Source organism: Penicillium coprophilum (genome assembly GCF_028826855.1).
Source record: "Penicillium coprophilum strain IBT 35676 chromosome Unknown utg000004l_segment0_segment0, whole genome shotgun sequence".
Classification (NCBI taxonomy): domain Eukaryota; kingdom Fungi; phylum Ascomycota; class Eurotiomycetes; order Eurotiales; family Aspergillaceae; genus Penicillium; species Penicillium coprophilum.
The window spans coordinates 6,231,323-6,246,420 of record NW_026622723.1 but is presented as its reverse complement, the minus strand read 5'-3'; the positions used below and the strand labels follow the sequence as shown (position 1 = coordinate 6,246,420).

The 15,098-nt window shown below is 48.0% G+C and overlaps 6 protein-coding genes across 6 annotated transcripts; 3 read left to right on the top strand and 3 right to left on the bottom strand.

Moving 5' to 3' along the window:
• Positions 1 to 52: 52 nt before the first annotated feature.
• Positions 53 to 1,021, bottom strand: sen2 (tRNA splicing endonuclease subunit SEN2; the record flags this gene model as incomplete). The annotated part of the gene is made up of 1 exon (XM_056677930.1): positions 53 to 1,021. The coding sequence occupies one exon, from the start codon at positions 1,019 to 1,021 to the stop codon at positions 53 to 55; it is 969 nt and encodes a 322-aa protein (XP_056532930.1).
• Positions 1,022 to 1,810: 789 nt separating this feature from the next.
• Positions 1,811 to 2,685, top strand: N7500_006785 (H/ACA ribonucleoprotein complex subunit NOP10; the record flags this gene model as incomplete). Its single annotated transcript, XM_056677929.1, has 7 exons — positions 1,811 to 1,838; positions 1,877 to 2,033; positions 2,095 to 2,107; positions 2,185 to 2,229; positions 2,338 to 2,405; positions 2,470 to 2,522; positions 2,592 to 2,685. 7 exons carry the CDS (start codon positions 1,811 to 1,813, stop codon positions 2,609 to 2,611), a joined length of 384 nt encoding a protein of 127 aa, XP_056532929.1. The 3' UTR covers positions 2,612 to 2,685.
• Positions 2,686 to 3,005: 320 nt separating this feature from the next.
• N7500_006784 (rRNA-binding endoribonuclease) lies at positions 3,006 to 4,211 on the bottom strand (the record flags this gene model as incomplete). The annotated part of the gene is made up of 2 exons (XM_056677928.1): positions 3,006 to 3,524; positions 3,579 to 4,211. The coding sequence occupies 2 exons, from the start codon at positions 4,209 to 4,211 to the stop codon at positions 3,006 to 3,008; spliced, it is 1,152 nt and encodes a 383-aa protein (XP_056532928.1).
• Positions 4,212 to 8,377: 4,166 nt separating this feature from the next.
• On the top strand, positions 8,378 to 9,766 carry N7500_006783 (uncharacterized protein; the record flags this gene model as incomplete). Its single annotated transcript, XM_056677927.1, has 5 exons — positions 8,378 to 8,578; positions 8,630 to 8,734; positions 8,798 to 9,171; positions 9,227 to 9,294; positions 9,363 to 9,766. The coding sequence occupies 5 exons, from the start codon at positions 8,378 to 8,380 to the stop codon at positions 9,764 to 9,766; spliced, it is 1,152 nt and encodes a 383-aa protein (XP_056532927.1).
• A 389-nt stretch (positions 9,767 to 10,155) lies between these two features.
• Positions 10,156 to 11,700, bottom strand: N7500_006782 (M18 family aminopeptidase; the record flags this gene model as incomplete). Its single annotated transcript, XM_056677926.1, has 1 exon — positions 10,156 to 11,700. One exon carries the CDS (start codon positions 11,698 to 11,700, stop codon positions 10,156 to 10,158), a length of 1,545 nt encoding a protein of 514 aa, XP_056532926.1.
• Positions 11,701 to 12,732: 1,032 nt separating this feature from the next.
• N7500_006781 (uncharacterized protein) lies at positions 12,733 to 14,321 on the top strand (the record flags this gene model as incomplete). The annotated part of the gene is made up of 5 exons (XM_056677925.1): positions 12,733 to 12,895; positions 12,957 to 13,077; positions 13,293 to 13,342; positions 13,414 to 13,991; positions 14,043 to 14,321. The coding sequence occupies 5 exons, from the start codon at positions 12,733 to 12,735 to the stop codon at positions 14,319 to 14,321; spliced, it is 1,191 nt and encodes a 396-aa protein (XP_056532925.1).
• Positions 14,322 to 15,098: the final 777 nt, after the last annotated feature.

Sequence of the window (15,098 nt, the reverse complement as noted above, 5' to 3'; positions counted from 1 at the left end):
GAAGCCCTGAAGATTTCCCAACTTGGAGAGATCAAAGAAGAAATCAAGACGATCAATCGCGAGTGCGGTTTGGAATCCATCTTTTGATGAGGAATTCGCGCACCTTGTATTGGCCAAACAGCGCTCCAATATCATCCAAGGAAGCAGCTGGCGGGGGCACTTCGACATAGCAGACGACCAAGCTCTTCAACACCTGGGCCTGGACACGGCTTACGCAGTGCAACCACCACCAACTCCTGGCTTGCTTCTCTGCTGTGTAGTTCCTCCGTTCCTCCGTCTCGGACCAATAAGGGTGGCTATAGGAAGGAATGACAATGACTGCGAACTCGGCGTGAGAGAAAACTGGCCCGCGGTTATAGAGCAGGTAATCGGTTCCGAATTTGACACCGGACCGAATGACCCAGCCGAGGGACCGGAAGTGATGGTAGACTGTGTAGGAGATCATGAAGGGATCATCTGGTTGGAGGGATGCGGAGCTATCACGGGCAGGCTGGAAGGAGTGGTTGCAGAACTGTTGGAGGAGGGCAGAGGTGGTGGTTGGCGAGGTCGCTTGGACTTCACCCGACTTCAAGGGTGCATCGTAGATTTGCAATGCTCCAAGGGAGTAGGCAAGGAAGAATGCCTCTTCATTGGAGAGTTGAAGATGCTCCTCATTTGGGAAATCATCTGCGTCAAGGCTGTCGACGACGGAGTCCGGCAATTTTGGTGACGAGGGCGAGGTAGATAGGAATTCTTTCTTTTGTACGATTGGTGAAAAGCGCACGGATTTGCCGTTAGAGGTCTCGGTTTGATTTTGTTCGCCGGCAGCGGCATTTTGTGCGGCCAATTCTCGCGCTTGCCGTGCCTCCAGCGCTCGGGCTTCTCTAGCCTTCTTCAAGGAGAACTTCTCGGTTGCAGCCGCTGTGGCATTAGTCGTATCGTCTGTGGTTGACTGAGCGTCGTGGTCGAGGGATTCAGAAACACCGGATTTCCTAGCAGCCGCCTCGGCTTTGAGTCTTTCCTCGATGGCCAGCTTCTCCATCCGGGCACGCTCTAGCTTCAGTTCACGACGTTCAGTCCGTCGCAGTCTTGTAATCTCCTCACTGGTCTTGCCATCCTGTAACCCTCTTCGTTTTTCTCTCGCGCCAGCCAGCTGGGCTCACTTCGGCTTAAACTACCCTTGCCAAAGAATCCCATTTGCCATAAGGCTTTAATAGACCTCTCCTCTGTAACATGGATTGATGAGGTGGCTTTGTCAAAGTAGGCCGAGTAGACTTCTTGGCGGGGCGGGGAGATAAGAAATGTGAGGTACGAGAGAGCAACGCTTATAAGAGAAAGAGGGTTATGAGGAATTACAGGAGGAACGTGATGTACATTGACCGGAAGAGGAAACTGGTGAATCTGTCTGAAGTTTGGCCTAGGAGGACGAGGGGCACGAGGCGGACGAGCATCTGATGCGGGCCCCGACTTGGCTGCCACAGGCTTGTCCATGCTTGTTACTGAAGTAGCCATCCTGGGAAACCACTACTGGATAAATGAGATATTTCAAAGTCCTAAACACAAAGTTCGAGGTTAGCGAATTGTGCGGAGACATGCGAGGTGAATCAATTGTCATGGTAATATCTTCTCAGATACCGTTGTAGTCAATTCAGCGGATCATCGACAGGCAACTAGAAATCAAAGTGTCGCCTGCCTGAGCTAAATAAATGGTGTCATCACCGAAGGTGAAGGATGGGGCTGAAGGAGGAAGGGTTAGAGAGCTGAGGAGCATCTTACCTAGAAGACTTTGTGTATGAACAACCTGAATCAATTGTCAATTAGTAAATCCACCATGACTCTGCACATCAACAGAGCGCAGTGTCATTTAGTAGAGATTATTTTCTCTTCTCTGGTCAAGTGCGAGAAAAAAAGGAAATTTCGCGGTGGAAAGCTCCGTTTAAAAAGCACTCCGTGACTAAGCAGTATGGTCCGAGCTCTTCCTCGTCGAGAAAAAAATTCCTCCACTTATCGCCGACGCATATACTAACACAGGACTATTCATCAAATACCGTCAAGTGAGTTTCTAATTCGTGTCCAAGTGGTCTATTATTTGTATGCTAATCTATTTTCCTCCAGAATGCATCTTATGGTATGTTTGATTGCGCCATCGAAGCGAGCGAATCTTCAGCTCCATTCGGAGATCAGTCCTAACTTTCAAACGAACAGTACACCCTCAACGCCGATGGCAAGCGCAACTACACCTTGAAGAAGGTACGGAAATCTTTGCGCTGGGGAGATTGCCGCTTTTCAGCGAATATGCAGCCCCCCGGGATCACAATCTCAACTTTCGACAATGATGGCTAATTTTCGGCATTATAGGTTCTGAACGGCGAGGTCACCAAGTCTGCCCACCCCGCTCGCTTCTCCCCCGATGACAAGTACTCTCGGTGAGTAGCAAGATCCTTGTACATGGCGGATAATGGATGAGTTGGAAACTGACGTCCTTCCCAGTCACCGTGTCACCCTGAAGAAGCGTTACAACCTTCTCCTCACCCAGCAGGCTGGTACGTCGAACATTTTCCTCCCGAACAATGATCTCCCAAAGCTATCTGAAACTGACATTCATCGTGCAGAGGCCCCTGTTAAGGCTTAAATGTATCAGCACTGGGAAAAATGAATTACCGGGTGGCATAGCCCATGTTTTGGCGAATGGTGTTTTTCTTGCGGCATCGGATGGCTGAGATGTCCATACATACTTGTTTTGCTATCCTTGGATAATCTATTCGGGGTTTCACCTAGAAATTCTAGAGAATATGATACCTAATCTAGGTAATCAACAAGGAATTTGTTAAAATGTTCATAAAGAGCCCTATGGATTGGCTATATTCTATGTTCAACCGTAAATCACAAGACAAGACATGGTCATTCCTCATAAAAAGGCCGACAACCACCATGACAGCGGAATTGACCAAGTGAACTTTTTTTCTTTCCATGCCCCAAAACTCCGGCCCATGTAATCAAGATGCAAAGTCATCCACGTAGCACATTTAGGAGCGCTTCTTCGAGTTGACATTGCGGCCAGCACCGACCTTAGTACGACCGCCAGCCCTGTTGCGCTCGCCAGTCAAGATACCAGGCAGATAATCTTGGTCCATGAGATCACGCTCACGACGCTGCCGCCGTTCTTCTTCCTCGTTGGCACGAATATACTCCTTCTGATCTTCGGCAAGAACGAGCTCGGTGCCCCATCCTCGCTGGCCACCGCCGCCCTTCCACTTGCCGTTTGCGCTTCCTGCGATCGGTTTAGGAACGCTGTATACATTGCCGCGCTTGTTCCACTGCATATTCTTCTTCAGATGCATTGTGAACGCGCCGTTGGCAGTGGTCGTGCATGAGACACGAGTGAGAGTATCTTTACCACAGCGAGGGCAGAACTGCTTGTTCATCTCCTTTGTAGTCAAAAAGCAGGCGTGGCAGCGCTTGATAAAGGTTCTGAGATGCTGGATCTTCTGGAGGGTGGTGGTAGACAGAAGATTAAGGTTCATTTGTAGGAGAACATTTTGACACTAAAAAGAATGAGCAATTGGTCGATAGACAAGAATCATCCGAGTTGTACTTACCGCGAAATCAGTGGTCATAGTCGCAACCTGCATTGTCTTAGGTGCAGCAGTAAGAGTCGGTGTCCCAGATTCATCATCTGCAAGACGCTTTTTATAGTTAGAGGGTGTGATCCATTCTCCGTCGTCATCATCGGCATCATCCTCCGCATCCTGATCTTCGCCCTTCTCTTCTTCTTCAGCGACCGCAACAGCAACCTCGGCGACTTCATCAGCCTCGTGAGTCGCAGCAGTCTCTTCCTCCTTGGGAGACTCTTCCTGGGCATCTGCGACTGTGGTCTCCTTCACTCCCTCTGTGATAGCTTCCACTTCCGCATCCTCGGGCTTAGTCTCCTCGGATGGCTCCTTCACAGGTGGCTTTCCATTGATTTTCTTCTGTCCTGGAACGCTTCTTAACCGCCAGTCTCCATCGTTCTTTTCGCACTCGATTTCGTACGCAAGGGCAAGGACTTCAATATCAGTTCTACTCAGGACAGAACGGTCTCCAGTCTTGCGAGCGAATTCACTGATGACATTGAAGCTCTTCGGTGTGGGGGATCGCTGCTTCAAGAAGGGCAGGTAGAGAGTCTCAACACGTGCGCGGGCATCTGGATCGCGGATCTCGGCCACGACGGAGGGGGGTGGTGATAATTTCATCGCACTGGGCAAGGAGGGTTGAAAGCGGCGGGGTATTCTTGAGAATCGGGCCAGCATCCAGCACAATTGTGTGGACGGGCTTGGTGGATGCAGCAGTAGTATCTGCCATGTTGTCCTATTTATGAGGACTATTCCCACTGCTCGACAACGAGGTAAGATGAGGTCCTTGGCGACTTGAAAGAATTGGCCGAGTTGTGGAAAGGAAATTTCTCTGTGATCAGTGGCCTGTGCGTCCTTATCGGTCTATCTTATCGACTATCCAAATCTACTGCAATTCGACCAACTTCGTATTTTGACATGCAATTGCACGTCAGAAGGCTTTCATTGTACATGAATTTGCTTGTTGTCCGGCTTAAATATTATTCTCGTCAACAGTGTACCCTAAATTGAAGACATGGTTGGTCAAATGGTGACCATGACGCTAATGTTGTTGATATATATTTTGGCACTTGTTTATACCTTCACAACGACCCCTCAGGTTTGGATAACCAGTTCACAAATAAGCCTTCCACGGCTTTCTCTATGCTGTCTATCTAACCTTGAAATCGAGAAAGTTGTGAAAGATGAGAAATCATGGAAAAAGACATCGCATGTCTCCATAAGTGGCCAACTAGTCTTGTTTTGATTGAACGAGAGAATTCATCACCATAGTAGAGATGAATCCCCAGGAGTGGATTCGTCTGGGTTTCAACAGAAGCATGATTCCTTCTTTTGTTCAATTCGGACGCAGCACCCAGTTGTCCACATGCTAAGACACCAGCACATGTTCAAAATCAGGCCAGTAGGTTACCGATGCCTCCCCGGGCTGTGTAAGGCATCCCCCCAAGTAGGAAATAAGAAGTGACATTTGAAGCTCAAACAAATTTGTTCGCCTCTTGCGACAGGATTCGAGGCATCATAAAAGGTATACCTACAATATAAGACTCATATCCGATGATTGTATGCAAATCACTACAAACAACTACGAGTTTCAAGGTTGCTGCCATGAATCATATATCAGACTTTTTGTGGAGATATGATCTTCCCTAGAATAGGGGCATGTGCATTGCATGTTTCAATCTGCAGACTCGACCAAAATCCCAGTGGTCCTTGTGGAAAAGGAAATTGAAGAAAAAGAACAATGGCAAAGAGAGCGGCTGCAGGCTGTAAGGAACGATAATCACTTGTCGCATCTTAACCAGCAGCGGCTTGATTTAGAACACGGAGGTGACATATTGGTTCATGTAGCTTGCACAGCCCACAATAGCCTGGAAGGGCCTTTGGCTTATGGCTTGTAGTTCATTTGATGTCAATAATTGATAGAATCCTGACAAGCTGTTCTCATGGTTGTTCGATACGTAATCTGTCGAGATGCCTGTAGGCTCGAAACTATCGTCAAAGCCGCGAGAGGCGGTTAGTACACGTGGAATGCCGAAAGTAGAATGTACCTCAATCGAGCTGTCCCAATCCTAACCTAAAACCGGATAGGGGCAGTAAGATGGTTAACCAAAGATAAGTGGACGATGAATGACAGGGAGATGTATGGACTACTCTGTCCCATGACATCGTCGACTACCCCGTACGGAGTAGTCGGTATAGAACCGCCTTGGCGCATCACATTGGCCAAAAATTGCGACAAAGCAATAATTCAATTGGCTTATGTGCTAGCTTCATCTGTCTCCTTCCTGTCATGTCATTAAAGTTTTAGGCGTCAAGTGTACTTTTTCATGCGCCAACTTGGACGCAGTTCAGGTAAGCATCAAGTACTGGGGAAAAGTCGAGTGCTCACCAGAAACCAGACTCTGCATTCTATATCAATGCGAAATTCAAGTCTCAAGCTGCCATGACAACTCGGCAAGCAAGGCAGCCTGCATGCAACGCATACCACCTTGCGCCCTGCATATTGACAGGAGGTACGGAGTAGTGCGTACAGATCGAATAAGTGTTCCACTACTCCGTACAGGATTGAAATAATGTGGCAGCTAGGAATAGAAAGCCATGTTTCTTTCATCCTGCGAGGACTAGAGGATCAAATATTCATAAGTGTGATGGCACCCAGTAGTATGTGACAGGTCAACTTAGCCTGCACCATTTTGGCAGGGGATTTTTCTGACTACACCTTGTTGGTGAAAGATCAACGAGCGCAACCGTTTAATTGCTTTTTTTTTTTTTTTTAATCTTTCCAAAAAATTCAATGCATTGCCACGAGCTGAATTGCATGATCAGTAGGTTCGAAGGTTGTGAGACGCTACGGAATACTATACAGGGCCATAAAACCATACCGCGAATGAGGTCCTTTACATGAGAAGCATTTACAAAAATTCATTGCCAGATCTCATAAACCGAACAAATCCTCGTATCTGAGAAAGTAAACGAAGCTTTTCGGGAGCAGATCTGGGGCAAGGGAAAACGATTGTCCCTTACAAGCTCTCTTCGGGTACCATTATCGATTGCATGTGGCTGCCGTTCCAACGAATGGGAGATTTAATTCTCGAGAATTTTCATTCGATATTCAGTTGGACATTTTGTTTCCTAGCCTTGAGTGGATCTGTCGCATAGGGAGTAATTGAGTGGCAATAAGTAAATGCCCCTTACTACACAAAAAGGCGGATGAGCTTAATATAGCCCTAACATGGAAAATGAGACAGTGTCTACAGGTACCTGTTTGTTCCTCAGTCAACTGTTGAGACAAATCCTTCCTTGTTCTGATCATCTCTCAACTGTCCAGGGAAACGAAATGAAAGTGAAAACAAGAGGGGCATATGTCGAGTCGATCAACTCATAGGGTGTTCAGACAAGGGTCGCGTTCTGATCAATCGAGAGTTCAAGAGTCTCTTGACAGCCTAGAGTTTCAGGATTTTACTGTTCGTCTCCGTCATCGTCGTTTGCGCTGCGCCTTCATTACCTCGCAGTTCGATTCGCATGAAGGAGAGTATGAATGTTGGCTTCTGACCTAGGTAGATCCACAGGTATAGTACCAATTTCGGAAATGGTAGAAACTCAGGAGCTTTGACATTTGACACCCTGAACCCCACATTGATCCCCATGGCCGAGCAGCTTTCCACATTTAGATCTACTGCAGTGTGGGATTCGATGGACAGTTTGATCCATAGGATTGGCTGACATCAGGACAGCATTTAAAGCTCATGCGTCATCATTAGTTCCTATCACTGATCAGTGCTTCTTCGGTGTCACAGTCGGAGATGATCGGATATCAAATGAGATGATCTCCGAACTGTTTGTAAGTAAACATCGTATGCGATCCTCATCTCATGGCATATTCAAAGTGAGTCAGAATTTCAACTACGGTAGATAGCATCCAAGTAACTGAAAAACTGATGACAGTCTGTGGAAATAAAGTTGCCATCCGTCAATGGGACGAAGGCAAGAACAGCCTCTACGTACTCCGTATTCCGTAGTGTTTTCTGGATTGGAACGGCAAACCAAGCGGATCGTCATGCGATCGACAAGAATAGCTTGAAATTATTGAGCCATTCAAAGCTAGCTAGATGGAAGGGGGAAGTAATTCTAGGGTCTCAAAATAAGGTGCGGGAGATTAACCCTGCGAAGCATTATTAACTCCCATGCAAATCTCAGCCACTTCCAAGTTCAAAGAAAAAAAAAACGCAAATCAAAAACTAACAAAGAAACATCATATAGACTAGGGTGGTTACGAAGCAGCAAATGTACGTACCGAGTCCATCCGAGGCCAACACTGTACCCGATTTGTTGTATGTAGCCCCTTGCGCTGCACGATGCTGCAATCACGCTTCCCAGACGGGGATGTTGTCTCGCGTCGAAGGCACTAGGCCGCTCATCCGAGGAGTGAGGAGAGAGATAAAATGGCTGACCATTTAGGGAACTGGTTATGTCTGTCTCCCAGAAAGGGATAGTGGATTTTTTCCTAGACCGTTTGGTTTCTGGGGCTGTATTGTTTATAGCGACGCTGTGTAGCAGGTTTATGTGCTGAAGATTATATTACGGCTATAACCCCATGGTATTCCCGCTTCTTAGTGGACGGAGAGATTATTCTCTTAACACTCTTTTGTGTCCTATCTCAGTCGTATACTAGATTTACATCATCTACTGATCTGAGTTGGACTGTTCCCCGGGCAATCTTCTCTTTGGGAAGTAGCCATCCCTTCTTTTTTTTTTTTTTTTTTCCAAAGCTACAAGGTCGTTTGACAATGAATTCGATGCACTCTCGGGATGGAATCTTCAGGCGAGATAATGGCAGCATCGTTATGTCCTCCAGTGGCGAGCGAGCCTTGGTTGTAAGCGTTGTGTTCACGGTATTGGCAACATGCTTCGTGGCAATGAGGATGTATACTCGTGTAAGACTTATTGGGCGAGTGGAGTCGAATGACTGGATGGTCATCATCGCACTGGTACGTTTTGGTGGTTGATTTCGAAGGCCACATATTGATACGGATGCATAGGTAAATTCATATGTTTTCATGGGTCTCGACATTGTCGAATGCATAAGTGGCATTGGGACACATATTAAAGATATACCACCGGCCATCCTGGAGCGCCAGATGAAGGTGAGCTTGCCCTAAGCGGGGAAATCGACCCTCTATGCAACGTCTAACACACAATCCGAATAGGCCTTCTGGCTCACTATTCCTTTCTACAATGCTGCCGTCCTCTGCGCCAAAGCCTCGATTCTGATGCAGTACTGGCGAGTCTTCCCAACTCATCGCATGCGCGTTATCTGTTGGATCATGATCACTATTCTTGCTGTATACGGCACATGGGCCGTGATCAGTGCGTTTCTTAACTGTATTCCCGTCGCCAAATTCTGGGACCCTTCAATCGGAGGTTTCTGTTTAGACAAGACAAAATTGTGGTTCTCCAATGCTAGCATGCACATCTCAACCGATATCGCAATCCTGGTCATTCCTATCCCGGCTTTGATGGCAGTCGACTTGCCCCGAAAACAGAAGATCGCCTTGATGATCATGTTCGGTCTGGGTGGCTTGTGAGTTGACCATTCCAGACATCAATCGCCTCTGAACTAACATAGCATCTACCAGTGTCTGTATCACCAGTATTGTCCGTCTAGTCAGTTTGAAAAAGATCGCCGATTCATCCGATCCCACCTGTACGTATCATGTCACTCAGCCCTATCACGAATCACACCCGGAACCAAACTAACACTCCCCAATCCAGTCGACAATGTCGGTGCCGCCTCCTGGTCCGCCATCGAATGCAATACAGGCATAGTATGTGCCTGTCTACCAACCCTGAAACCTCTTGTCGCCCGCATCTTCCCAGGAGTGGTGACTACCTTCAGCGCTAGCAGTCCCACCCACGGCAACACAACCCACCGCAACTCCGACTGGAACGGTGATGCATCAACCCTCGGCGCACCCGGCGAAGAACACGAGTATGGGGCTGGTGACCCAGAGCGTGTTCTCGCCCTCGTTCCTAGTACCGGGCTCAGATCTAGCCTGAAGCGCTGGACGAGAGAAGAAGAGAAGAAGTTGACTCGGATTGCGACGATTTCTGCGCCTCGTCCTAATATGATGATGCATCCTCATACTTTCCCGACGGCTTCGGGGGTGCCGTTTTAAGTTTCTGTTGCTGTATAATTGCGCCTCTCGTTTTTGAATGGCTAATGCGGCCAAGTTGATGGCCTAGAGTATGTGATATACCCGTCGATTTTCTTTTCGTTTTCTTTTCAGCTGCACCATACTCTTTGGGCCTGGCGGTCGTCGGGCCATGGATACCCCGTGGGCGTACCCTCATTTTCCTTTTTCATGTCACTCTAAAATAGTAATCTGGAATGTAGGTTTGGAAGTTCTTGGATATATAGATAGTGCAAGTACAGCAATCAAATCAAACAGATAGTTTAATACCGGAAGTTGGGAAAGCAATTGTCAGGATGAAGCCACAGTCCAACACATGCCCGAAAAGAAGAGAGGGCCCCATATGACCCAGAACAAAGTGCAAAATTATCTATCTAAAAGTCGGAAAACTCCTTGTCGACTTCTTCGTAGTGATCGAAGAATCCCTTGAACAACTTGACACCCAAGCCGGGGTCCAAGCTTCCAGTAGTCGCCCGGATACTGTGCATGCTCAGCTGCGGGATACCGCAGTCAATGGCCCTCATACCAATCTGGGCACTGGTCATGGGCCCAATAGTCCCACCGCTGCGAGAGTCATTGCGAATCTGGAAGACCTGCAGGGTTGACCCACAGCGCTCTGCAACTCGCCTGATGACGGCTTCACTGACGCTGTCGGTAGTCATGTGGCCGTTCGAGTCGGCAGAGACTGCCACGCCAACATTGAGGCGGGGCGCGTGATTCTCCAGGTATACATTAAGGAAGTTCGGGTTTACTGCATGGATGACATCTGATGACACCAGGAAGCTGTTGGCCACTGTCTGGGAAAGGAGACTTGGGCCATAGTTGCCCTTCGCGAATGCCTCGGCAATTCGCTCAATCACGCTGCTCATAAAGTTTGAACGAGCACCTTGGCGGAGCAAACTGCCAATCTCTTCATCGTCGAACATACCAACCATCTTCACGGTTCCGGTCGATGTGCTGTCCGAGGAAGCAATTAGCGCTTCCTGTGCAGCATAACAGCAAAGCTTGTCATCAATGCGACCGGCGAAGATCATGTCCTTCTCCAGGCCACCTAGTTGAGCGGGCTGGGTATCAAAGAGTTCCAATTCCCAGTTTACGATAGTGCTGTAGTCTGTGATGCCAAGCTCCTTGGAGATAATCTTCACGAGCTTCTCAGGCTGGGTCGAGGTGAATGTGCCAAACTTGACATTGCTTGACTCGATCTTGGAATGTTCAAACAAATCAGAGTTATCGATTCCGATGACGGGGACCATTTGAGTTTCCGGGTTGAACGGGCCATTCGCAGGAGAACCAAAATGGGGAGCGAGGGTAGGCACACGAGCAATAGGCCAGTCAAGCTTGACAAGTCTAGTCTCCACCTTGCCAGTTTCCGGATCGCGGACGAGCACGCGACCACCGATACCAAGATCACGATCCCACCAAGTATTGCCGAGACCACCGGCGTACGGGGCAACGCCGAGCTGCTGGAAGCCTGCTTTGTTCGGTAGCTTGGACACCGGCTTCAACTTGGCAGTCAAAGCATCGACGTGGCCAGCAACGATAGCCACGCCATTTCCACTCTCATATTTGGAGCCTATGTTGAATGCGATCAAGGAACTGCCGTTGCGGGAAGTGTAGAACTTTCCACCTCGTTTTAGCTCAGATGTCCACACCGCTCGCTCGGAGAGGTACTTGTAGCCATGGTCTTCGAGCTGCTTGGAGAAGGATTTGACGGCGTGGAAAATGGTGGGATTGGATGTCATAAACTCGCAGTATGGCTTTGAGTAATCCTCGGGGTGGACGGGCTCATCGCTGATCGATTGCTGAACTCGGACTGGCTGTGCTGCAGGTACAGGCATGAACGAATTGGGCAGCTGGGCGGAGATTTGTGAAGCCCATGGCATATCGAGGCCTTGGGTGGAGCTGTATTTTCTAGTCATATTTGTGAATGGAAGTGGATTATAGAGGGAAGAGGAAGAGTTGGAGGAGACAAATCGTGAGGGGAAGGCGGAGTCCCGACGGGGGCTGGTACCTGATCCCCCTTGCTTATCGCCGAGTCTGGTCTACTGATAACAGGTGTACAGCCCAGACCAGGTGGACTGGAGGTGTTTGACGTGACTACTCCGTACATGTTCATTTTTTACTGCTTAAATAAGTAGATAACCAGTCAATTGATGTATTTTATAAGAAAATGTATGAAGGAGTGAAAGAAAATCACAGACCTCGGCATAACATATTTTGGCTTGGTAAATGCTTAGTTCGGAGCTGCGAATCGCACACATCGAAAGCCCGATGACGCCATTTGCTATCAGATCGATTGTATATGAATCTGCCGGGAAGACAACCTCTTGAGTCAGAAAGTAATTAATATTGCCTTTGAATGTTCTCATGCGATTTGTACTGGAGAGACCTAAATGCCAAGCAATCTTGAAATGCTCAGAAAATATACTCGTCTCTTAGAATTGACTCCGAGATATATTCGAAGCTTGTTGCGCACGACTAACTCTCAAAGGTCTGGATGATACTTCGAAGAATTGACTAGAAAAACGAGTCATTAGATTTGTATCTAAGGTGCTGCGCATCGATACCAAGATAAAATATCATGGATTGTCTTGAAGCGACGGTTGAACCCTTCCCGAGGAGCATTTTACTACTCCCGAGGACCATACATCTGGGTTCTTAACCCTAAGTGGAAGGCCCTCATGTTATTCGAGATTTGATGCTACCTATGCAGGAAAATTTATCATATATTTCTCAAATGGGAAATATCATTGCTTGACGCACCCCCGACATCATGGTGATGTCAGGAAAAGCCCCCAAAACTGGAGTTTCAACATTTGCAATACATGAGCAAGGAACACCACAAGGATAACTGCGGATCTGATTATAAAGGCGTGCTGGAAGTTCCCATTAATCCTCCAACGCATAAATTAACCCTTCCCCAATCATAAATATCCCCAAATACCTTCAAAATGGCGATGGCCCAGGCAGCAAACCTGGTGGAAAAGATTCTCGGCCACGGTGATAATGCAACAGTCACCACCGATGTGTCCAGCTACGACAATGAACATGGGGTGGAGACCGGAGAGATGATCAAGGCTACTACCTGGCAAGGGAAGAACCGAATCAAAGTTGGTAAGCGAGAGAGCCAATTGTCAGTTCAAGCCTTTTGTACACTGTTGATCAATGTGATCAGTGGAAATGCCGAAGCCGCGGGTGATCGACCCCGGAGATGTGATTGTCAAGGTGACAGGGAGCACCATTTGCGGTAGCGATCTTCACCTGTATCACGGTATGAAGATAATCCCACAATCCGAGTGAGCAAACAGACTGACACGATTGTGCCGGTCAAAGGGGCCATTCCTCAGATGGAAAAAGGAGACGTGCTTGGCCATGAGTGCTGTGGAGTTGTGGACAGTGTAGGGCCCGAGTCAAAGAAGGTCAAAGTCGGAGAACGAGTTGTTGTCTCTTTTCCGATTGCTTGTGGAGATTGCAGGAATTGTCGGAGAGAGTACTATTCCCAATGTGACAGGACAAACGAGAACACTCTGACCAATGCCTTGTATGGAAAACGAACTGCAGGTAGGTTGAGCAGAGTGACCAATAGGCACTTCACCTTGCCCCGAGCGAAATTGATACTAAATTGGAGACAGGCATGTTTGGCTATTCCCATTTCACAGGTGGGTTCGCAGGTGGCCAGGCCGAGTACATTCGAGTTCCATACGGTGATGTCAATCTACTTTCCATTCCAGCCGAAGTACCAGATGAGAAGGCACTTTATGTCTCAGATGTCATAGCGACATCATGGCACTGCGTGGTCGACACCGGAGTGAAGAAAGGAGATGTTGTGGCGATCTGGGGAGCCGGACCGATCGGGCAGATGTGTGCACAGTTCAGCTTCTTCCATGGAGCTAGTCGCGTCATCCTTATCGACGGAGGTGACGGTGCATGGCGATTGGACTTCGTGAAGACTAAAGTGCCAATGGTTGAGACAATTAACTTCACTGACCTGCCCAGAGGCGAGTCGGTTACATCGCAGCTGCAAAAAATGGTCGAGGGCGGACCCGATGTTGCTTTGGAGTGTGCAGCAGGTGAATATGCCAAAGGCTGGGCACATTACTTCGAGCAGCTACTTGGAATGGAGACGGATACTTCAGAGTTGCTGAATGAGATGATCACAGCCGTTCGCCCATTTGGCCATGTTGGGGTGACTGGTGTTTATGCCGGATTCGTGAGTTCACCTGTCCTTAGAAGAGTGAATTATCTAACAAATCATGCCCAGACGAATCACTTTAATATTGGGGCTTTGATGCAGACAGGTGTTCATCTTATGGGCAATGGCCAGGCCCCTGTGCACAAATATTGGAAGCACCTCATGGATCTCATTCAGCATAACGATATCAACCCGCTGGATATGGTGACACATCGGGTTCGTTTGGAAGACATGGAGAAATTGTACGCGATTTTCAGTAAGCGAGAGATGGGCATGCAAAAGGTCTTCGTGCAGACCAAGTACTCTGCTCCTCCAGCGGATGGGGCTCCTCGATTAACGGAGTTGTGAGGCAGACTCGGTTCTTGGAAATCTTCAGTGCCGAGTGGCCAACTCGATCTCGTCAGTGTAGAGAAATACATTATCTTCTCGTTTTTTGCATATTGACATCGAATGTAGCTAAGCCCTAGAGCCATTCTAGGAGGTATTATTGGTTAAATTGCAATTCGGCCATCTTCTACAATCTACTTTGCTGATCGAATCAGCAGAAGGGGGAGGGGGGTTTCAATTGTGTCGAGAACTGCGGACTGCGTCATCTCGGTTTACACTACCCGATTTACTATACACCGAAAGAATATTACCGAGTATAGTGGATCACTGATTCGGATCGCCGAAGATGGACCTCTAAACGCTATGGAAAAAAGTGTGCCCAATGGCGGCGAGTTCTTTCCACACATTCCACTTTTTTTCACTGTCTATCCCTGCATACGCACGTCACAAACACCTCTGGCTGTGACTAACTGATGATTTTCTTTAAGCCGAGCAATGGTGTGAAACTTCCGCTGTTCGGCTCTCGCTAGGAGTGAGGTTGGGTCACTGATTGATAAGAATCTGCTGTGTGGGGGTCCCAACCACCAACTTCCAAAAAGTCGACCCAATCACCCAGATAGGAAACGAAAAACACACCCAGCAAGAAATTAGAGCGAGGCAAATTTGCCAGTCTCCAGTTCAAACCTTGGATTGCACGCAAAGAGGAGCGTTAGTGCCATCAGATAAGATCATAGACACCGAGAACGGCCGTACGGAACTCGATTCCCATGCCGATCCATATTCTCACCGCTGGGAATG